We start from the raw sequence: 24,306 nt of genomic DNA, 5'->3' as shown, positions 1-24,306 counted from the left end.
GCATCTCCCCCCTCTGGCCGTGAATACCAGGGCAACAGATAGAAGTGGCAAGGCTGACAAGTCTGACAAGAATGCCAAGAATTCAGATACGTCTCCAAAAGTCCATGTGGCTGAGGTTGAAGCATGTAGAGCAAGCAGTGGTGTGGTTACTGACCTCTGGTGGCAATGTGCATTATGCTCCTAAATGAACATTTTTCAAGAGGTGTATATATTTTTTTCTTCTGAAGAGCACATTCCTTCCCTCTGTCTGAGACCATAGAAGTAGTTTAGGGGTGGGGGTGCTTCACAGGAGAGGCATTTGAACATTTTTAATTACAATATAGAAATGCCTTCTGGAACATGTGACCTTTCATGTGCCTTGATAACAACCTTTACGAGCCCAGTTGGTTTAGCCACGGAAGAATACAGGATATTATTGGTCCACTAATACAGGACTTGTAAAGGACTTGCCCACTGCACTAATTTTGTGAAAAAATGTCAACCAAATGTATTTGAGTGTTTACCTGCATTTATTTGTAACTTAAGTCTGATAATTATCTGTACAAAACAGTTCCTCTGATAATACTTGTGGAATATAAAAATACTTGCTTGATATTTGTTTTCCAGTTTCTTGAAATACTTTGCAAATGCATCTTATTTCTATGCAAATCTGTCTGAGACAGTTTAGTCTGAGACAACACTGCTTAGACTCAGAGGGACACACTGGGAGACAAAAACAAATCAAATCAAATTAAACATTTTCACATATGCCAAATACATAGGGTGTAGACTTTACCTTCAAATGCTTACTTACAAGCCCTTTCCCAACAATGCATAGATAAAAAGTAAGAAAATTAGCTAATTAAAACTGAAAATTGCCATATAACAATAATGAGGCTATATGCAAGGAGTACCGGTATCGAGTCAATGTGCAGAGAGAGGTATGAGGTAGTTGAGGTGATTGAGTTAATATGTACATGTAGGTGAGGGTAAAAATGACTAGGTAATCGTGATAGATATTAAACAGATTAGCAGCAGCGTGTGTGTGTGTGTGTGTGTGTGTGTGTGTGTGTGTGTGTGTGTGTGTGTGTGGCGTCAATATGCATGTGTGTGTGTGATTTGTGTGTGTGAACTAGACAACTCACTCTACCAATCGATGGGGATAAACTCTCAATCTGATGCCCTGTTAAGGGACCAGCTAAGCAAGTGGAAACTTTTAAGTATGAATATTAACAACATTCATTATAAGCATTCTTTCACTAGTGCAAGAATCTGCATATCTCTTTTTCTTGAGGGAGAAAAATAAAGACAGCAACAACAAATAATAGGACTTGGATTATTTGTCAATCTGGTGTGTATCTAGAGCAGGCAGTCATGGGCTCATGACACAGTGAAACAGTAGCATGCATATCACACATAAACCTCCATTACCAATCATTGGCTGGAATACAATCAAATCCACACAGCAGAAACCTCCATTACCAGTCATTGACTAGAATACAATCAAATCCACACAGCAGAAACCTTCATTAACAATCATTGGCTGGAATACAATGAATCCACACAGCAGAAACCTTCATTACCAATCATTGGCTGGAATACAATCAAATCCACACAGCAGAAACCTCCATTACCAATCATTGACTAGAATGCAATCAAATCCACACAGCAGAAACCTTCATTACCAAACATTGGCTGGAATACAATGAATCCACACAGCAGAAACCTTCCTTACCAATCATTGGCTGGAATACAATGAATCCACACAGCAGAAATATGAATGGTTTACAGTAATGTGTATTCACTTGTAAGACATACTGTTTGTTCATAGTGGCCAATATGTTGTTCTGATTGAATGTGTTTTGCATCGATGGAACTCGATGAAGATGGAGCAAATGTGTGGAACAAATGAAGTGGAACTAATTCATTTGTAATGTGGAATATGCACTTGTGATTTCTGAAATAAATTGGAACATAGAGTAAAATGTTTAATTTGTAAATGCTTGTTTTATTTAAGGTGTCCTGCTCCTTGAAAGCGGCAGCTCTAGCCTTTAGCTCGATGCGGATGTTGCCTGTGCGGATCCATGGCTTCTGGTTGGGATATGTACACACGGTCACTGTGGGGACGACGTTGTCAATGCACTTATTGATGAAGCCGATGACTGAGGTAACATACTCCTCAATGCCATTGGATGAATCCCAGAACATAATCCAGTCTGTGCTAGCAAAACAGTCCTGTAGCGTAGCATCCGAGTCATCTGACCACTTCAATATTGAGCGAGTCACTGGTACTTCCTTCTTTAGTTTTCACTTGGAAGCAGGAATCAGGAGGGTAGAATTATGGTCAGATTTGCCAAAGGGAGGGCGAGGGAGAGCTTTGTATGCATTTGTATTATTTCTCTGTGTGGAGTATAGGTGGTCTAGAGTTTTTTTTCTCTGGTTGCACATGTGACATGCTGGTAAAAATGTTGGTAAAACTGATTTAAGTTTGCCTGTATTAAAGTCCCCGGCCATTAGGAGTGCCACTTCTGGGTGAGCATTTTCTTGTTCGCTTATGTCCTGATAGAGTTGGTTGAGTGCGCTCTTAGTGCCAGCATCGGTCGGTGGTGGTAAATAGACGGCTACAAATAATATAGATGAGAACTCTCTTGGTAGATAGTGTGGTCTACAGCTTATAAGGTACTCTACCTCAGGCGAGCAATACCTTCGAGACTTCTTTAATATTAGACATCGCGCACCAGCTGTTATTGACAAAAAGACACACACCACCACCCCTCGTCTTACCAGAGGTAGCATCTCTGTTCTGCCGGTGCATTGAAATCCCTCAAGCGCTATATGGTCTGTGTCGTCGTTCAGCCACGACTCGGTGAAACATAGGATATTACAGTTCCTAATGTCCCGCTGGTAGGATAATCGTAATCATAGGTCATCCATTTTATTTTCGATGATTGCATGTTAGCAAGTAGAATTGAACCATCTCAGTAATGGGTGCAATCAGTCCAACTACTAACAGATTGGATCAGTATAGAAAAATGTATGTTATATATACTATTAAAAAATCTAAACGCAACATGTAAAGTGTTGGTCCCATGTTTCATGAGCTGAAATAAAAGATCCCAGAAATGTTCCATACGCACCAAAAGCTTATTTCTCTCAAATTTTGGCAACAAATTTGTTTACATCCCTGTTAGTGAGTATTTCTCCAAGATAATCTATCCACCTGACAGGTGTGACATATCAAGGAGGTTAGAGGTTAGAGCATTGGGCCAGTAACTGAAAGGTTTCTGGATCGAATCCCAGAGCTGACAAGGTAAAACATCTGTTGTTCTGCCCCTGAACAAGGTAGTTAACCCACTGTTCCTAGGCCATCATTGTAAATAAGAATTTGTTCTTAACTGATTTGCCTTGTTAAATAAAGTTTAAAAATTTTTTAAACAGCATGATCAATGCACAGGTGCACCAATAAAGGTTTTGAGGGAGCGTGCAATTGGCATGCTTGAATTATCTAAAATGTTGTTTTAGATCATTTGCCAGTACGTCATGTTGGCAAGCGGTTTGCTGATGTCAATGTTGTGAAATGAGTGACGGTGGGGATAGGGTATGGGCTGTCGTAAGCTACGGACAACTAACACGATTGCATTTTATCAATGGCAATTTGATGGCACAGAAATACCGTGACGATATCCTTTGGCCCATTGTGAGGCCCATTTTTTTAAGGTATCTTTGACCACATTCCCAGTCATGTGAAATCCATAGATTAGGACCTAATTAATGTATTTCAATTGACTGATTTCCTCATATGAATTGTAACTCAGTACAATCTTTGAAATTGTTGCATTGTTGCGTTTATATTTTAGGGAGGTATATCTTTGTGTGACATACAATTAACCAACCAATTGATGTACATGCAACAACATAAGATATTAAAACAAACAATTCTGAAAATCACCTGGCAGTAGAGCACTCTAGGAAATGTGATACATTGTTCTATGTAGAATCCTTCTTGCCTTCCAAAGTATTATCAAAGAACCCTTTCCTGGTTATTAGGATATTAAAGGTTCTCGGTAGAACCCTTTGCCTTACAAAGAACCCTTGTCTTCCAAAAAGGGTTTTCCAGATCAAAACAGTTCAAAAGAGTGTAGCTGCCCTCTGTTGGTCACTATTGGACTTGGCACTTAAAAAAATAGATGTATTCTCACATACTGTACACCGGATAGTTACAGTGAAATGTATTGTTTTACAGGGTCACACATAGTAATACGGTGGCCCTGGAGATAGGGTTAATTGCCTTGGTCAAGGGCACATTGACAGATGTGTAATCTTTCGGTTATTGGCCCAACGCTCTAACCACTAGGCTACCTGTCATCATCCCATTTTCATGTTGCACTTTATTCTGCACCAATAAACTCTTTCAATGATAAGTGTGAAACAGCAAACAAACATTATGATTGCATTTTCATTATTACATGGTAAAAAATGTGTGATTGCATATTGTGGGAAAATAAGAGTAGATTTATATCTTCCAGATACAGCACAGAAAGATGTTATGTTTCTGTGTGCTATGTATGTGCAATGAAAGCAGAACTTTGCTGTAGGCTACAGTACACAGTGGCAATACCCTACTGTACATATATTAGAATCATTCAAATAACACTATAAAGTTTACCAAAGTAATAAGGCCTAGTGCATAGTCATAAGAATAGCTCAGCTCGTGATATTTTTTTTGCAAAGAGCATGTGTTGACACATTTTAATATTTTTGCTATAAACTGTCAGAGACCAGTAAGTGTTCACCACAATTTGGGCAAAAGACATTTCACACCAACACTGAGGGCTGAAATGTTGGGTTCTGATTCATTTAGCTAGCTATGCCTAACAGTGTGAGAAAACACTTATCAGCGAAGGTCACAGTAAAATCAACACATTTTTCTGCCACTTAACTTTGTTTTGTCGGATTACTTTTTATATGCACAACATTGCAGACGTGTAGGCAGCAAGAAGAACCCTCAATTTGCTAAACCAACTAGCACGAATTTAGTACCTCAAAGTTGATTGGTCAGAGTCCAGCAAGGCGGAAGTCTCACAGGCGCGGGGGATTCCCCGAGGGAAGTTCCCAACGCGTTATAAAACATGTAAAATGTACATTTGTTCGAAATACACCATATCCTCTCCCACACGTCGTACATATAGGCCACTCGAAGAATAAGAAGCTGTCGCAGTATCAAAACAATAGTTTGGCAATTTTCGAATGAAGGTAAGATACTGCCATTATAGGCTACAATCAGATACCAAAGTTGAGGGCGAACTGAACTAGGCTATAGCTGATTATATCTAACTAACTCGACTTGCTAACTATTGACATTCAATACAAAACAGAGCTGTACCAATTTTGTACTCTTACTTATGAATATCAACGTTCTATGTAGCCAGTTCGTGCTTGATAGAATGTTGCTAGAATGTAGAACTAGTTGGCTGCTTCAGGCTACGGCGTAATCGTCATATCATGTAGCCAGCAGATTTGGCCCGCTTGTTTACAGCTGCACTAGGGTCGGACAGGTTTCCTGTTTCGATTAAAACACAGCGGAGCTGCCGCGAGATATGGCTCAGAAAATATACTTCAGTCCAGGGATGAGAAATGCGTTGTACTCCGAATTGTCTAGCAGTCGTTCAATCTTTTAAATGGAACAGGTGGGATAATTTGGGGTACAACGCATTTCTCATCCCTGGATTGAGGTACATTTTCCAAGACATATCTCACACTTTGGTGTTTTAAGCTACACAGGAAGACTTTCTGGGTCAGAGCTACTGGCTGCACATCGTGCTACTTGGTCTGCAACCAGTGACGTACAATGACTTTTAAATTTAAGTGTGTTGAAATAAATTACTAGATAGAGAATGGGATTAGCTGTTTAATCAAATGAAGTAACCAAATATATTACCATGCTCATTATTCATTGTAAATTCAAAGTAAAAAGAGACTCATGAAAAACAATACCCGACCGAAAAGCATTGTGTCCAAGATTCACATTTTAGGTGAGGGGTTTTTAACCGGTGGTCTGCCATAAACAAATATACAGTGCATTTGGAAATATTCAGATCCCTTGACTATTTCCCACATTTTGTTACAGCCGTATTCTAAAATGGAATCTAAAAAAAATCATACATACTATAATGACAAAGCAAAAACAGATTAATTTTTTTTAAATAAAAGAAACATATCACATTTAGATCGGTATTCAGACCCTTTACTCCGTACTTTGTTGAAGCACCTTTGGCAGCGATTACAGCCTCGAGTCTTCTTGGGTATGCCGCTACAAGCGTTGCACACCTGTATTTGGGTAGTTTCTCTACAGACAATTCCTTGAACCTCATGGCTTGGTATGCTCTGACATGCACTCTCAACTGTGGGACCTTATATAGACAGGTGTGTGCGGTTCCAAATAATGTCCAATCAAATTTACCACAGGTGGACTCCAATCAAGTTGTAGAAACATCTCAAGGATGATCAACGGAAACAGGATGCACCTGAGCTCAATTTCGAGTCTCATAGCAAAGGGTCTGAATACTTATGTAAATCAGGTATTTCTGTTTTATTTGTAATACATTTGCAAAAATTCCTAAACCAGTTTTTGCTTAGTTATTATTATGTGTAGTAGACTGCTGAGGATTTTAAAAAATGTTTTAAATCCATTTTAGAATGAAGGTGTAACAACAAAATGCGCAAAAAGTCAAGGGGTCTGAATACTTTCCAAAGGCACTACATACATACAGTACCAGTCATGTTTGGACACACCTACTCATACCAGTATTTTTCTTTATTTTTACAATTGTCTAATAATAGTGAAGACATCAAAACTGAAATAACACATGGAATCATGTAGTAACCAAAAAAGTGTTAAACATATCAAAATGTATTTTAGATTTGAGATTCTTCAAAGTAGCCACCCTTTGCCTGGATGACAGCTTTGCACACTTTTGGCATTCTCTCAACCAGCTTCATGTGGTAGTCACCTGGAATGCATTTCAATTAACAGGTGTGGCTTGTTAAAAGTTAATTTGTGGATTTTCTTCTTAATGCGTTTGAGCTAATCAGTTGTGTTGTGACAAGGTAGGGGTGGTATACAGAATAGAGCCCTATTTGGTAAATACCAAGTCCATATTATGGCATCAGCTCATATAAGCAAAGAGAAACAACAGTCCATTATTACTTTAAGATATGAAGGGCAGTCAATCCAGAAAATGTCAAGAACTTTAAACGTTTCTTCAAGTGCAGTCGCATAAACCATCAAGTGCTATGATGAAACTGGCTCTCCTCAGGACCGCCACAGGAAAAGAAGACCCAGAGTGACCTCTGCTGCAGAGAATAAGTTCATTAGAGTTACCAGCCTTAGAAATTGCAGCCCAAATAAATGCTTCACTGACTTTAAGTAACAGACACATGTCAACATCAACTGTCGAGAGGAGACTGCGTGGATCAGGCCTTCGTGGTTGAATTGCTGCAAAGAAACCACTACCAATAAGAATAATAGACTTGATTGGGCCAAGAAACACGAGCAATTGACATTAGACCAGTGGTAATCTGTCCTTTGGTCTGATGTGTCCAAATGTGAGATTTTTGGTTCTAACCGCCTTGTCTTTGTGAGACGTAGAGTAGGTGAATGGATGATCTCTATATGTGTGGTTCCCACCGTGAAGCATGGAGGAGGTGTGATGGTATGGGGGTGTTTTGCTGGTGACACTGTCTGTGGTTTATTTAGAATTCAAGGCACACTTAACCAGTATGGCTACCACAGCATTCTGCATTGATATGCCTTCCCATATTGTTTGCGTTTAGTGGGACAATAATTTGTTTTTCAACAGGACAATGACCCAACACACCTCCAGGCTGTGTAAGGGTTATTTGACCAAAAGGAGAGTGATGGAGTGCTGCATCAGATGACCTGGCCTCCACAATTACCCGACCTCAACCAAATTGAGATGGTTTGGGAAGAGTTGGACCGCAGAGTGAAGGAAAAGCGGCCAAAAAGTGCTCAGCATATGTGGGAACTCCTTCAAGGCTGTTGGAAAAGCATTCAAGGTGAAGCTGGTTGAGAGAATGCCAAGTGTGTGCAAAGCTGTAAACAAGGCAAAGGGTGGCTACTTTGAAGAATCTCAAATATATTTTGATTTGTTTAACACTTTTTCTGGTTACTACATGGTTCCATATTTGTTATATCATCGGTTTGATGTCTTCACTATTATTCTACAATGTAGAAAATAGTAAAATAAAGACAAAATCCTTGAATTAGTAGGTGTGTCCAAACTTTTGACTGGTACTGTGTGTGTATATAGATGTATACTGAACAAAAATATAAATACAACATGTAAAGTGTTGTTCCCATGGTTCATGAGCTGAAATAAAATATCCCAGAAATGTTCCATATGCACAAAAAGGTTATTACTCTCACATTTTGTGCACACATTTGTTTACACCCTTGTTAGTGACATTTCTCCTTTGCCAAAATAATCCATCTACCTGACAGGTGTGGCATATCAACAAGCTGTTTAAACAGCATGATTATTACACAGGTGCACCTTGTGCTGTGGACAATAAAAGGCCACTAAAATGTTGCAAGTTTTGAGGGAGCATGCAATTGACATGCTAACTGCAGGAATGTCCACCAGAGCTGTTGCCAGATAATTTAATGTTCATTTTTCTACCTTAAGTTGCCTCCACTATTGTTTTAGAGAATTTGACAGTACGTCCAACTGGCCTCACAACCACAGACCACATGTATGACATCGTGTGGGCGAGCTGTTTGCTGTGGTGGTGGTGGCGTTATGGTATGGGCTGGCATAAGCTACTAACACAATTGTATTTTATCGATGGCAATTTGAATGCACAAAAATGCTGTGCTGAGATCCTGGGGCCCATTGTGAGGCCCTTAAAAAAAAAAGATATCTGTGACCAACAGACCAACTGGGAATACAGCATATCTGTATTCCCAGTCATGTGAAATCCATAGATTAGGGCCTAATGCAATCATTTAAATTGACTGATTTTCCTTAAACTGTAACTCAGTAAACTCTTAGAAATTGCATTTTATATTTTGTGTGTGTGTATATATATATATTAGATCAACCGATTTATGATTTTTCGCCGCCGATACCGATTTATTTGGGGGACCCCCAAAAAAATGTTGATACCGATTTTTAAATCGACTGATTTATTTTAGTTTAGTTTTTTGTAATAATGACAATTACAACAATACTGAATGAACACTTATTTTAACTTAATATAATACATCACTAAAATCAATTTAGCCTCAAATAAATATTGAAACATGTTCAATTTGGTTTAAATAATGCAAAAACAAAGTGTTGGAGAATAAGGTAAAAGTGCAATATGTGCCATGTAAGAAAGCTAACGTTTAAGTTCCTTGCTCAGAACATGAGAACATATGAAAGCTGCTGGTTCATTTTAACATGAGTCATCAAAATATTTCCAGGTAAGAAGTTTTAGGTTGTAGTTATTATAGGAATTACAGGACTATTTCTCTCTATACCATTTGTATTTCATTAACCTTTGACTATTGGATGTTCTTATAGGCACTTTAGTATTGCCAGTGTAACAGTATAGCTTCCGTCCCTCTCCTCGCTCCTACCTGGGCTCGAACCAGGAACACGACAACAGCCACCCTCGAAGCGGCGTTACCCATCGCTCCCATCGCTCCACGGCCCTTGCAGACTCCAAGTCTCATAGCGAGTGACGTTTGAAACGCTATTAGTGCGCACCCCGCTAACTAGCTAGCCATTTCACATCGGTTACACGAGCCTAATCTCAGGAGTTGATAGGCTTGAAGTCATTAACAGCGTAACGCTTGAAGCACAGCGACGAGCTGATGGCAAAACGCACAAAAGTTCTATTTGAATGAATGCTTACGAGCCTGCTGCTGCCTACCATCGCTCAGTCAGACTGCTCTATCAAATCATAGACTTAGTTATAACACAATAACACACACAAATACGAGCCTTAGGTCATTAATATGGTCGAATCCGGAAACTATCATTTTGAAAACAAAACGTCTATTCTTTCAGTGAAATGCGGAACCGTTCTGTATTTTATCTAACGGGTGGCATCCATAAGCTTAATATTCCTGTTACATTGCACAACCTTCAATGTTCTGTCATAATTACGTAAAATTCTGGCAAATTAGGCGGCCCACACTGTTGCATATACACTGACGGCGTGCAATGAACGCAAGAGAAGTGACACAATTTCACCTGGTTAATATTGCCTGCTAACCTGGATTTCTTTTAGCTAAATATGCAGGTTTAAAAATATATACTTCTGTGCATCAATGTTTATGTTTATTGAAAATAAGAATATGTTCTTAACTCACTTGCCCATTTAAATAAAGATGAAATTAATCGGCCATTCTGATTAATCGGTCAACCTCCATATATATACACACTACCGTTCAAAAGTTTGGGGACACTTAGACATTTCCTTGTTTTGAAAGAAAAGCAAATTATTTTGTCCATTTTAAAATAACATCAATTTGATCAGAAGTACAGTGTAGACATTGGTAAATTGTAAATTACTATTGTAGCTGGAAACGGCTGATTTTTTTTTTTTTTTTTTTTTTTTTTTTAATTGAAAATGTACAGTTGAATTCTGACGTTTACATACTTAGGTTGGAGTCATTTAAACTAGTTTTTCAACCTCTCCACACATTTCTTGTTAACTTCTTTGGGCTGGGGACAGTATTGAGTAGCTTGGATGAATAAGGTGCCCAGAGTAAACTGTCTGCTACTCAGGCCCAGTTGGTAATATATGCATAATATTAGTATATTTGGATAGAAAACACTCTGAAGTTTGTTAAACCGTTTGAATGATGTCTGTGAGTAGAACTGTGAAGTGGGGGCGATTGAGAGGGGAAGGAGTCAGAGGTCTGCCAGAGAGCCAGAAGCTGGTGACTCGCGTTCACGTGGGAGTTAGCTTGAGTTCCATTGCATTTCTGAAGACCAAGGAATTCTCTGGTTGGAACATTATTGAAGATTTATGTTAAAAACATCCTACAGATTGATTCTATACATCGTTTGACATGTTTCTATGGACTGTAACAGAACTTTTTGACTTTTCGTCTGCTCCTAGTGATCGCGCGTCATGAATTTGGAATACTGGGCTAAACGCGCAAACAAAAAGGAGGTATTTGGACATAAATAATGGACATTATTGAACAAAACAAACATTTATTGTGGAACTGGGATTCCTGGGAGTGCCTTCTGATGAAGATCATCAAAGGTAAGTTAATATTTATAATGCTATTTCTGATTTCTGTTGACTACACAACATGGCGGATATCTGTTTGTGTTGTTTTGGTCTCTGAGCGCCGTACTCAGATTATAGCATCGTGTGCTTTTTCCGTAAAGGTTTTTTTTTTATCTGACACAGCGGTCGCATTAACCTCTTAGGTCGACCCGACACGCAGGCGTCCCATCTAGACATCTGGAAATGCAAATGCGCTATGCTAAATGCTAATAGCACTTGTTAAAACTCAAACGTTCATTAAAACAACAAGTCAGATTTTTAAAATGCTTTTCGGCGAAAGCATGAGAAGCTATTATCTGATAGCATGCAACACCCCAAAAGACCCGCAGGGGACGTAAACAAAATAATTAGCATAGTCGGCGCTACACAAAACGCAGAAATAAAATATAAAACATTCATTACCTTTGACGATCTTCTTTGTTGGCACTCCTAGATGTCCCATAAACATCACTATTGGGTCTTTTGTTCGATTAAATCGGTCCATATATAGCCTAGATATCGATCTATGAAGACTGTGTGAGCAAGGAAAAAACAGTGTTTTATAACGCAACGTCATTTTTTTAAATTAAAAAAGTCGACGATAAACTTTCACAAAACACTTCGAAATACTTTTGTAATGCAACTTTAGGTATTAGTAAACATTAATAATCTATCAATTTGATCACGGGGCGATGTATATTCAATAGCTTCACGTCTTCAAATCATGTTCAGACATTTCTACTCCAAAACAACCGGTCGGAGACCGGAAGAAATGGGCTGTCTCTTCTTCGTTTGACCAAGAAACAAAGCCTAGGCAATTGACAAGACTGGTGACATTGTGTGGAAGCTGTAGGAATTGCAATCTCGGCTCCAGGTAATGTGGTTTCCATTCAACAATACATTCAAGTGGCGCATTGATATATTTTCCCATTTTCAGTGATCAGATTTTCCTGCGCTTTTCGATGAAACACACGTTCTGTTATAGTCACAGCCGTGATTTAACCAGTTTTAGAAACGTCTGAGTGTTTTCTATCCACACATACTAATCATATGCATATACTATATTCCTGGCATGAGTAGCAGGGCGCTGAAATGTTGCGCGATTTTTAACAGAATGTTCGAAAAAGTAGGGGGTAGGATCAACAGGTTAACCTCTTTGGGCTGAGATCCCGCTAATGGGATCGATATGACAACAGCCAGTGAAAGTGCAGGGCGCCAAATTGAAAACAACAGAAATCCCATAATTAAAACTCCTCAAACATACAAGTATTTTACACCATTTTAAAGATACACTTCTTGTTAATCCCACCACAATGTCCGATTTCAAAAAGGCTTTACAGCAAAAGTAAACCAAACGATTATGTTAGGTCAGAGCCAAGTCACAGAAAAACACAGCCATTTTTCCAGCCAGAGAGGAGTCACAAAAAGCAGAAAGAGATAAATGAATCATTAACTTTGATGATCTTCATCAGATGACACTCATAGGACTTCATGTTACACAATACATGTATGTTTTGTTCGATAAAGTTCATATTTATATAAGTTTTTGTTTACATTGGCGCGTTATGTTCAGTAGTTCCAAAACATCCGGTGATTTTGCAGAGAGCCACATCAATTTACAGAAATACTCAAAATAAAAATGTATAAAAGATACAACTATTATGCACAGAATTATAGATACACTACTCCTTAATAACAAACTAAAGTTTTGGCAAGTCGCTAAGTAATTTTTCCAACAATTGTTTACAGACAGATTATTTCACTTATAATTCACTGTATCACAATTCCATTGGGTCAGAAGTTTACATACACTAAGTTGACTGTGCCTTTAAACAGCTTGGAATATTCCAGAAAATTATGTCATGGCTTTGTGAGCTTCTGATAGGCTAATTGACATAATTTGAGTCAATTGGAGGTGTACCTGTGGATGTATTTCAAGGTCTACCTTCAAACTCAGTGCCTCTTGGCTTGACATCATGGGAAAATCAAAATAAATCAGCCAAGACCTCAGAAAAAAAATTGTAGACCTCCAAGTCTGGTTCATCCTTGGGAGCAATTTCCAAATGCCTGACGGTACCATGTTCATCTGTACAAACAATAGTACGCAAGTATAAAAACCATGGGACCACACAGCCGTCATACCGCTCAGGAAGGAGACGCATTTGGTCTTCTAGAGGTTCATCGTCCTTCGTACTTTGGTACGAAAAGTGCAAATCAATCCCAGAACAACAGCAAAGGACCTTGTGAAGATGCTGGACGAAACAGGTACAAAAGTATCTATAGCCACAGTAAAACAACTCCTATATTGACATAACCTGAGAGGCCGCTCAGCAAGGAAGAAGCCACTGCTCCAAAACCATGATAACGGTTTGAAGCTGGACATGGGGACAAAGATCATACTTTTTGGAGAAATGTCCTCTGGTCTGATGAAACAAAAATGGAACTGTTTGGCCATAATGACCATCGTTATGTTTGGAGGAAAAAGGGGGAGGCTTGCAAGCCGAAGAACACCATCCCAACCGTGAAGCACGGGGTGGCAGCATCATGTTGTGGTGGTGCTTTGCTGCAGGAGGGACTGGTGCACTTCACAAAATAGATGGCATCATGAGGGTGGAAAATTATGTGGATATATTGAAACAACATCTCAAGACATCAGTCAGGAAGATAAAGCTTGGTAGCAGATGGGTCTTCCAAATGGACAATGACCCCAAGCATGCTTCCAAAGTTGTGGCAAAATGGATTCAGGACAACCAAGTCAAGATATTGGAGTGGCCATCACAAAGCCCTGACCTTAATCCTATAGAACATTTGTGGGCAGAACTGAAAAAGTGTGTGTGATCAAGGAGGTCTACAAACCTGACTCAGTTACACCAGCTCTGTCAGGAGGAATTATTGTGGGAAGCTTGTGGAAGCATACCTGAAACGTTTGACCCAAGTTAAACAATGTAAACGCAATGCTACCAAATACTAATTGAGTGTATGTAAACTTCTGACCCACTGGGAATGTGATGAAATAAATAAAAGCTGAAATAAATCATTCTCTCTACTATTATTCTGACATTTCACATTCTTAAAATAAAGTGGTGATCCTAACTGACCTTAGACAGCAAATTTTTACTAGGATTAAATGTCAGGAATTGTGAAAAACTGAGTTTAAATGTATTTGGCTAAGGTGTATGTAAACGTCCGACTTCAACTGTACATAGATGTTCAGAGGCCCATTATCGGCAACCATCACTCCTGTGTTCCAATGACATGTTGTGTTAGCTAATCCAAGTTTATCATTTTAAAAGGCTAATTGATCATTAGAAAACCCCTTTGCAATTGTTAGCACAGCTGAAAACTGTTGTTCTGACTAAACTCTTTAAGGATCGGTCTCTTTTTTTGTCCATTTTCGTCTAAAATGAAATGCCCAAATCTAACTGCCTGTAGCTCAGCCCCTGAAGCAAGAATATCCATTTTCTTGCTACCATTTGAAAGGAAACACTTTTTGAAGTTTGGAAATGTGAAAGGAATGTAGGAGAATATAACGCATTAGATCTGGTAAAAGATAATACAAAGAAACTTTTTTTTAAAACTTTTTTATTACCATCTTTGAAATGCAAGTGAAAGGCCATAATGTTTTATTCCAGCCCAAATGCATTTTAGATATTTACCACTAGGTGGCAGCAGTGCATGTGCAAAGTTTTTTCTGATCCTATGAATCATTGCATTTCTGTTCAAAATGTTGTATCAAGACTGCCCAAATGTACCTAATTTGTTTATTAATAACTTTTCATGTTCAAAACCATGCACTCTCAATATCATGGTGTACTTTCACTGTAATAGTTACTGTAAATTGGACAGTGCAGTTAGATTAACAAGAATTTAAGCTTTCTCCCCATTTCAAATATGTCTATGTCTTGGGAAATGTTCTTGTTACTTACAACCTCCGGCTAATGCGATTAGCATATGTTATCTCAACCATCCCACAGGGGACCCACCAATCCTGAAACACCAGTCTCAACGTCAACAGGGAAGAGGCGACTCTGGGATGCTGGCCTTCTAGGCAGAGTTCCTCTATCCAGTGTCTGTTTTTTCCCTTCTTAATCTTTTATTTTTACTGGCCAGTCTGAGATGTTTTTTTTTCTTTGCAACTGTCTAGAAGGCCGGCATCCCGGAATCGCCTCTTCACTGTTGACGATGAGACTGGTGTTTTGTGGGTACTATTTAATGAAGCTGCCAGTTGAGGACTTGTGAGGTGTCTGTTTCTCAAACTAGACACTCTAATGTACTTGTCCTCTTGCTCAGTTGTGCACCGGGGCCTCCCACTCCTCTTTCTATTCTGGTTCGAGCCAGTTTGCGCTGTTCTGTGAAGGGAGTAGTACACAGCATTGTACGAGATCTTCAGTTTCTTGGAAATTTCTCGCATTGGAATAGCCATCATTTCTCCAAACAAGAATAAAGTGACACGTTTCAGAAGTAAGTGTTTGATTCTGGCCATTTTGAGCCTGTAATCAAACCCAGAAATGCTGATGCTCCAGACACTCAACTAGACTAAAGAAGGCCAGTCTTATTGGTTCTTTAATCAGACCAACAGTTTTCAGCTGTGTTAACATAATTGCAAAAGGGTTTTTGAATGATCAATTAGCCTTTTAAAATGATAAACTTGGATTAGCTAACACAACGTGCCATTGGAGCAGAGGAGTGATGGTTGCTGATAATGGGCCTCTGTACGCCTATGTAGATATTCCATACAAATTCTGCCATTTCCAGCTACAATAGTAATTTACAACATTAACAATGTCTACACTGTATTTCTGATCAATTTGATGTTATTTTAATGTTAAAAAAATGTGCTTTTCTGTCAACTTTTGAACGGTAGTGTATATGATACATTTGGAAAGTATTCAGACCCCTTGACTTTTTCCACATTTTGTTACATTACAGCCTTATTCTACAATGGATTAAATTGTTTTGTTTTTCTCCCATCAATCTACACACAATATTTTTGCTAATTTATTACAAATAAAAAAACGATAACTTACCTAAATAAGATTTTAGACCATTTGTTTTTAGGATCGAAATTGAGCTCAGGTGCATCCTGTTTCCATTGATCATCCTTGAGATGTTTCTACAACTTCATTGGAGTCCACCTGTGGTAAATTCAATTGATTGGGCATGATTTGGAAAGGGACACACCTTTCTATATAAGTTTCCACAGTTGACAGTGCATGACGTCGAAGGAATTGTCCTTAGCGCTCCGAGACAGGTTTGTTGAGGCACAGATCTGGGGAAGGGTAATAAAAAATGACTTCTGCATTGAAGGTTCCCAAGAAGACAGTGGCCTCTATTATTATTATTATTATTATTATTATTATTATTATTATTATTGAATGAAAGAAGTTTGGAACCACCAAGACTCTTCCTAGAGCTGTTCCCATGGCCAAATTGTGCAATCGGGGGAGAAGGGCCTTGGTTAGGGATGTGACCAAGAACTCAATGGTCACTTTGCAGAGCTCCAGAGTTCCTCTGGGGTGATTGGAGAACCTTCCAGAAGGACAACCATCTCTGCAGCACTCCGCCAAACAGGCCTTTATGGTGGAGTGTCCAGACGGAAGCCACTCCTCAGTAAAATGCCCATGACAGTCTCCACCTAAGAACTCTCAGACTATTAGCAACAAGATTCTCAGGTGTGATATAAGCAAGATTGAACTCTCTGGCCTGAATGCCAAGCGTCACGTCTGGAGGAAACCTGGCACCATCCCTACGGTGAAGCATGATGGTTGCAGCATCATGCTGTGGGGATGTTTTTCAGTGGCATGTACTGGGAGAGTAGTCAGCATTGAGGGGGGAAAATGAACAGAGCAAAGTACAGAGGTCCTTGATGAAAACCTGCTCCAGAATGCTAGGGACCTCAGACTGGTGTGAAGGTTCACCTTCATAGGCCTTGAAAAACTACCCTCAAATAGGCTACTGGTTTGGCAAGTGCCACTGGTTGCTGGTAAGCTTTCTTGACTTGGACATAGATTTTTGTCAGCACATGGCTAACCTTTGTTTAACTCTTCCAATTATAATGTGTGGAAGTCAAAATAATGAAAAACTATATTCCAAATCTAATTATTTTAAAATGTTGATTACTTCTCCTTGCCATTAACATTCACCTGATGCTAAGACCTTTTTTAAATTGATTTTTTTACCCCTATCGTATGTTGGGGGACCCTGGGTCGCCGGTTTGCCTGGGAGGGGCTCCCTGGGCAAGAAAAGGTTGAAGACCCCTGGTTTAGGTCATTGGCAATTGACATTATTGTATTAGTATCTTAATGTATTGATCATGTCATAATGCAATTGTATTGATAGAGATACAGTAGGTTATTTGGTATTAGTCATTAGCTATTATAATAACAACATTGAGGTACATTTACCCCAAATATTGTACATTTCATTATAATTTATGAAACCAATTATTTAGTACAGTTGTTGCAGCCATTGGTCATGTATGAACCAAAGAATCATTGATTAGTAATGAATGATGCCATTCAATAATGTCAACAAATTTATTGGTTTAAAAACTAATATATATAATATTCAATATTACATTAGTGTCAATAGTTGTCATCAATTTATTTAAGTGATGTTCTTATCATGAGTACTAAAACATTTATTTCTTTAGTAGATATTTTGGATGTTTGTTTTTGCTTTCTCATCAAGAGGCTATTTCTACACGGGGCACTTATGATCATCCTGAAATGTTTACCGTACCCTTTCTAAAATTAGCTCGTCAAGGCGTAAAAGAGAAGTAAGCACTGGCCCCAGTTTCATGATTAGCGAGGAGGACTTTGTTTTTACAGCAAATCATGTGATAATGTGCTTTAATGCTGCATTGTGCCCCTAAACATTGGTTGTGTGATATGTTGCCACAGGGCCCATGACTGCCGTGTCAGTAATGATCGTGGAGCGCACGGCATGGAGAGGAATATTGGAGACCAGCTCAACAAGGCATTTGAAGCTTACCGCCAGGCCTCTATCGAGCGAGACAGCGCCAAAAGGGAACTACAGAAGACGGTATTATACCTAAATCATTGCGATAGAAAACAAACTCTTCTCATTTACCTATGAGACTTCAAACCCATCCAGTGCGATGTGGCGTAGCTTTGATATAATTAAGTGCTGTAGCAAGGTAATTACAGTCATTTACAATAGAGGCTACAAAAGGCTACCTACCTAGTAAGTGATGACATTTGATATGTAATGGAAGGTTAACTTTTGCAGAATGAATATTATCAACGGCACACTCAGACACTTCAGAAACAGATAGAAGACCAGCAGCAGTTGATTTCAAAACTCAAAGTTCAGTTGATAGCAGCAACTAAGCAACCTTCAGGTAAATGACAATCATAATTGTTTTCTTAAAACTATTGTTTGCATGATTGCATATTCTGACATATTCTATACCATACCGTTGAACTATAGTGAAAGAAACAGTTCAACTGTAGTCTATATTGGGCATGTGCATGTATTCTGTTACATTTTCGGTTCCCCTGGAGATTAATTGTGCTGTAAGAAATATTATTGCTGTTTCAGGACATTGTACACTTCCCATCTCAAATGAGACTTCCCGTGTTGACTGTGGTTGGGCTGCTACATTATATATTTTTTGTATCTTATTTGATTGTTAGGAGAGGTGAAAGGTGAGGCTGTTCCTAGAAAACAGGAAGAGGAAACCCTATCTCCTTCCAACCATCTCTTTGACAACCCAAGCAGCTCCTTCCGGAAGATTCATTACTTGGTAACCATGTTTAACGCAATTAGTAATACAATCCACATTAGAGGATAATTAGATATTGTTTATTTATGTTTACAATTATGATGCAGACAGGCAAAATGCAAGGATGTGATAGGGTCAGAGTGCGATTTTATATTGTGACATTTGGGGTGTCACCATTTTTTTCACGGGACCTACTATGTGTGAAAGAATAAGTAAATATAGAAAAGACATGTCATTTAACGGTAAAAAAGAATGTATTTCCTTTTAATTGTCATGAACACAACCAGTCATGATATTTTCATCTTATTGTCAAACAAATCACTTCAAAAAGTAGGCTACTTGCACATGTTTATCCACTCCAAAATAATTCCAGCATCCAAACAGTGCACTGTGCCATTTGATGAATGAAAAGGGACGTCTGTTACAAAACAACAAAAATTGTAATGACATTTGCCGAGTTGTCGTTTGTTCTACACTCTTGTAGCCTGAATAAATTGAATCGTCTTGCTGACAGAAGGGCCTTTTTTGTAGAAAGAAAAGGGACACCTGAAAAGGGACTGAGATGTGGGAGTTTCCCGGGAAGTGCAGCCACATGGGGGGGTAATTTGAAATAAGCTTTTATTTTAATATTTGCCACTGTAGCAGTAAAAATAGCATTTTAAATAAATAGGATAATGGTTAAATGAGCATTATTTAGAGACCACCCCCAAATTTGTTTTGGACTTTGTTGCGTTTAGGGGGGTGCATGTTTCATTCAGGGATTCACGCTCTGGATAGGGTGCGAACATGGCATCCCCGGTTGCTGCCTCATAATTATTTTATTTTTGTTTTCTCTCAAATGAGCTCAATATCCTATCTTTTTTTTAAGAGAGCACACATACAGCCACACACACAAACATACGTTGTTCACAAATTGTATATTGCTTGTAGATATTCTGTTTCTGCAGGGCCTGAGAGCAGTAGCAGAGCTCATGCCAATGCACAATACAACAGCTCCACTTCCTGTGACATAGGTCATCTTTCATCTTGTTGCTTCACTCTGGTAAAGGTTGCAAGTTCACATTTTTAGCCGGATAACACATTCACTGAACCTGTTTGACTAATGCAAAAGCATTATTTTCCCCCCTTAATCAAAAAACAAACAAACATGTGTTTCGGAGAAAATATTAATTTGTAATTTTCTAACATAATCAAAACTCATTATCATGTATAATTTTAAAATAATAGATACACACATACAGTCTTTCATCAACAGGTGGCGCTAGAGGATAACATCACCAAACCTCAGGGTCTGAGGCGTTATAAGCCACCAGCTTTATTGTTGAGAAATAATTCCCTAATCGATCACAAGGCAGCAACCATTTTAGTAGATTCATTAACAATAATTAATAGATCATTTTCAGTTTGAATGGTGGATCTTCTCTTGCCATGTAAGTCCTCAATGCCATGTGTGTCTGTTTTTCAGGAAGGGAACATGGAAACTGCAATGATTGTGTCACCTTCACCACACACAGCACCTGTAAACAACAGTTTTGAGAAGTATGTGTCTTAGTCACCGGTATCTTTACTTCATTTTTGTCTGAAAGGCAGTTTTCTTACTTACGTATTTATTTGTCTCTCAGAAAAGATGTTTTTGAGGCGTTTCAAGCTCTTCAGGGGAAATTCCAGCAGATACAGACATTAACCCGGAGACAAAAAGATCACCTGAAAAAAATCTCCAAAGGAAATTACATGGCAAATGGTAATATTAGTCCGCACACTAGTCATTTTAGATTGTAGAAATAGCGTATTATTCCAGCACTGTTGAAAGGCACCCATTGCCTGAACTCCTGCCCAGCTTGACTCTAATTTAATTACAATAGGGAAAATATGTTGACTTAAAATTGCTTTAGATATGTCATAACACTGTATTCGTAATTATATATTGTAGCTTTAGCTTGATTCCTGTACACAATTAGATAGCAACACATTAAGCTGAACCGTACATTAATGCCCATTGACCCATGGCCCGCCCACCCACCTACCTGTGTAGAATAGAATAAGCAGATAAACATGTTTCATTATTCCACAGACACATGCTGTGATGTAGCACTGGTTAGTTGAATGAAAAACAAGTTGGAATGAAATAAAAAGAAGGCTCCTATTATACTTATTGTGTGAAGTTAGAAGATTAAATTAAACAGGGAAAAGGTTCTCGACGTTATTCATTATTACCTGATTATTCATCATTACTTGAACTAATCGCTACTCAATAGCGTAAGTTAATATCTCAATGTTGCAAGTGACTGTCGATTATGTTACATAAACAGTATGATAAAAGCCTTGTGTTTGCCATTCGACAGAGCAGCAGTTCTCCATGCCCATTCAGTGTACAGACGTGACTGCGGAGCAGGCGGAAAGGCCCTTCCCCTCAGCCCCTCGGCCAGTGGTCATCCTCCAGCACCCGCCCACGTCCCTGGCATCCCGTGGTGCCAGCCAAGAGGACAGAGACCTAGTGGACTCCCTCACCAGACTCAGCGTCAAGTTCCCCCCCTCCACAGACAGTGAATATGAGTTCCTGAACAGCGCTCCAGAGAAACACTTTGACCTGTCTATGCCAAAGCAACGGGCAGCAGTCAGCAGTATCCCTGCCGTCATAGAGGAATCGTCTATGGAGCTGGCCATCCCGTTCCTGTATCCTACGTCTCCCTCTCACCCCACCTCCCCCTCCACCTCACTCTCACACGAGAGTGTGCGTGGACCCCTGCAGGTGAGATTCGTGGGAAATGCTCTTTCCTTTATTTGCAGCAGGTAAATGTAGGAAATTCACAACACCTGATTTGTTCTGGAAAATGAATGGGAGACAGAGAGCATATAAGTAGTGAAAGACAACCTAACACATCAATGAATGTTGAGAGCGCCAAACTTCTTGATGCACCCATCCTGTTAGCGGGATCATTATCGTCAACATCCGCTGAATTGCGGAGCGCCAAATTCAAATTAATTACTAAAAATATTGAATTTTCATGAAATCACAAGTGCAATATAGCAAAACACAGTTGAGCTTGTTGTTAATCCACCTGGCGTGTCAGATTTCAAAAAAGCTTTTCCGCGAAAGCATACCAAGCGTTTATGTAAGGACATCTCTCTCAGTAGACAACACATTACAAACAGCTAGCAGCCAAGTAGATTGGTCCCGAAAAGCAATCAAATGAATCGCTTACCTTTGATGATAACACAATAAATGTTCCTTTTGTTCCATAAAGATTATTTTTATATCCAAAATACCTCTATTTGGTTGGCACATCATGTTCAGAAATCCACAGGCTCGAGCGGTTACGACATCGCAGACGAAAATTCTAAATAGTATCCGTAAAGTTCGTAGAAACATGTCAAAGTTTTTTAGAATCAATCCTCAGGTTGTTTTTGCAATATATAATCGATAATATTTCAACCGGGACTGTAGCTTCTTCAATAGGAGAGAGAGAAATGTCCGCTCCAAGCTGTTGCGCATGCAAAACGCTGCTGGCACCCAGCCATACAATTACGCGATGTGATCGTTCTTGCTCATTTTTCAAAATAAAAGCCTGAAACTATGTCTAAAGACTGTTCACACCATGGGGAAACAATAGGAAAAGGAATCTGGATGATATCCCTTTAAATGGAGCGAAGGCAGGCAATGGAACGGAGAGCTTTCAGGAAAAACAGCACTTCCGGGTTGGATTTTCCTCAGGTTTTCTGTCTATTATACTCACAGACAATATTTTGACAGTTTTGGAAACTTTAGAGTGTTTTCTATCATAATCTGACAATTATATGCATATTCTAGATTCTAGGCCTGAGAAATAGGCAGTTTCATTTGGGTATGTTTTTCATCCAAACATCAAAATACTGCCCCCTACACTCAAGAGGTTAAAACTAACATGGAAATGCCATTTCATTGGTTAGATTCAGTAGATGTATACCTGCTAAAACAGAGGTGAGTTGAGATGTGATAGGCCTATGTGTACGACATTGCTTGTTGCATATTTATTACAATGTGTCTACCTTACTATTTGTCATTGACATAAAATAAGCAATTCGAGAAGTAACACATGATCATAAAACACACCAATTGTTTTGGATGATAATGCTCCCCCCCCCCATGCAGTAGTGTAGTTGGTTATATAAGTCCATGTTGATGTCAGAACCAAGGTAACATATATTTTATGACTACCATTATCAGTGCAACTGCACCCCTGTGAGGTTGTGTATGCACAATTATATCTATTGATTTATTACATATTTTGATAATACACAGCAATTGGCCTCCCAGATTTCTTTGCTTATCTGAGTCCCATATTGCTGGATGTGTACCTCAAATTGATCTTTAGCTGTCATGCATTCTTTGTTGGCTATTGCTTTTGGTTAAAAATCACATGGAAGAAATGCACCTTTGTTCGGACGCGTATCTGGGTTGTGATTAACACCTACACCGATGGTTAAACATTTAATTGTTTGGATTTCTCTGTTTCTAACTTAACAAACGTTGCCTCGGGCATTAACAATGCCAGGAACAAGTAACTACTTAACCCTACTGTAGCAAATGCACAGCATTACAATAGTACGTGTAGTGGGGCAGGAACTATAGATGTTGAGAAAGCGGGTTCAAGTGGGACACTGCTTTGCTTGTATTCCCCGGAGCAACAGATCTTTCCTCAGTGGAGACCCAAGCACATGGCCAACTGTAAGTGGGTGAGTGTAAGCAATGCAAAGTGTATGAATAATGGAGTATAAGTGGTGTGTTTGTCCCTCCGTGTAGCCTCTGTGGAGCCCTGAGCTTTGTGATGCAGCAGCAGCACAGGCCGTGAGTGCGAAGCCACAACAACAGATCAACAACAGCCCTGATATCTGTGCCTACTGCAACGCGGAAGTTCCCCAAGACCATATGAAAAGCCACCTTTTCACTCATTGCCAGAGGGAGAGTGAAGCCAGCAATTGACACTAGCAGACAGTGGCTGCCCAATGAAACACCTCTAGGCTTAATTCATGGTTTATTCATGTCTTTGTTGCTACGCCATGAATTACACGAGCTGGGCTGGATGTCACATGACACTGGCGTTGGCAACGGGACTAGAATCCACTCTTGATCATATATTTAATTTGTAAGAGTTGAATGGTACATTTTACGGTCGTCGTCTTAAGATATTACTTTGAAATTGTACATATCTAGGCCTATGAAATGATATTGTACAGTATGTAGGTTTAAGTATAATAAAGCAATAATTTAATCTTGATTTTTCACTTGTATTATTTTGTTTGTCTTTATA

The 24,306-nt window shown here is 39.1% G+C and overlaps 1 protein-coding gene across 5 annotated transcripts; it reads left to right on the top strand.

Moving 5' to 3' along the window:
- Nucleotides 1-5,008: 5,008 nt before the first annotated feature.
- tank (TRAF family member-associated NFKB activator) lies at nt 5,009-24,273 on the top strand. Of its 5 annotated transcripts, none has more exons than XM_052493838.1 (9): nt 5,009-5,232; nt 6,445-6,557; nt 18,174-18,315; nt 18,523-18,634; nt 18,930-19,039; nt 20,484-20,557; nt 20,641-20,759; nt 21,361-21,767; nt 23,799-24,273. In XM_052493838.1, the coding sequence occupies exons 3-9, from the start codon at nt 18,217-18,219 to the stop codon at nt 23,976-23,978; spliced, it is 1,101 nt and encodes a 366-aa protein (XP_052349798.1). In that variant the 5' UTR covers nt 5,009-5,232; nt 6,445-6,557; nt 18,174-18,216; the 3' UTR covers nt 23,979-24,273. The 5 variants fall into 5 exon arrangements, with proteins under 5 accessions (XP_052349798.1, XP_052349797.1, XP_035606061.1 ...); XM_052493837.1 differs by lacking the exon at nt 6,445-6,557 and adding an exon at nt 7,839-8,055 and having other exon boundaries at nt 5,010-5,232; XM_035750168.2 differs by lacking the exon at nt 6,445-6,557 and having other exon boundaries at nt 5,015-5,232.
- The last annotated feature ends 33 nt before the right edge of the window (nt 24,274-24,306 follow it).

Source organism: Oncorhynchus keta, chromosome 34 (assembly GCF_023373465.1).
Source record: "Oncorhynchus keta strain PuntledgeMale-10-30-2019 chromosome 34, Oket_V2, whole genome shotgun sequence".
NCBI classification, from domain to species: Eukaryota; Metazoa; Chordata; class Actinopteri; order Salmoniformes; family Salmonidae; genus Oncorhynchus; species Oncorhynchus keta.
This window is presented reverse-complemented; position numbering and strand designations above follow the sequence as displayed.

Excerpts from the sequence above, each read along its gene's own strand:
- tank (XM_052493838.1), top strand. The coding sequence starts at position 18,217 with ATGGAGAGGAATATTGGAGACCAGCTCAACAAGGCATTTGAAGCTTAC. Across the intron at positions 18,635-18,929 it reads AGCAACTAAGCAACCTTCAG|GAGAGGTGAAAGGTGAGGCT; the intron begins GTAAATGACAAT and ends TTTGATTGTTAG. Across the intron at positions 20,760-21,360 it reads AGGAAATTACATGGCAAATG|AGCAGCAGTTCTCCATGCCC; the intron begins GTAATATTAGTC and ends GCCATTCGACAG.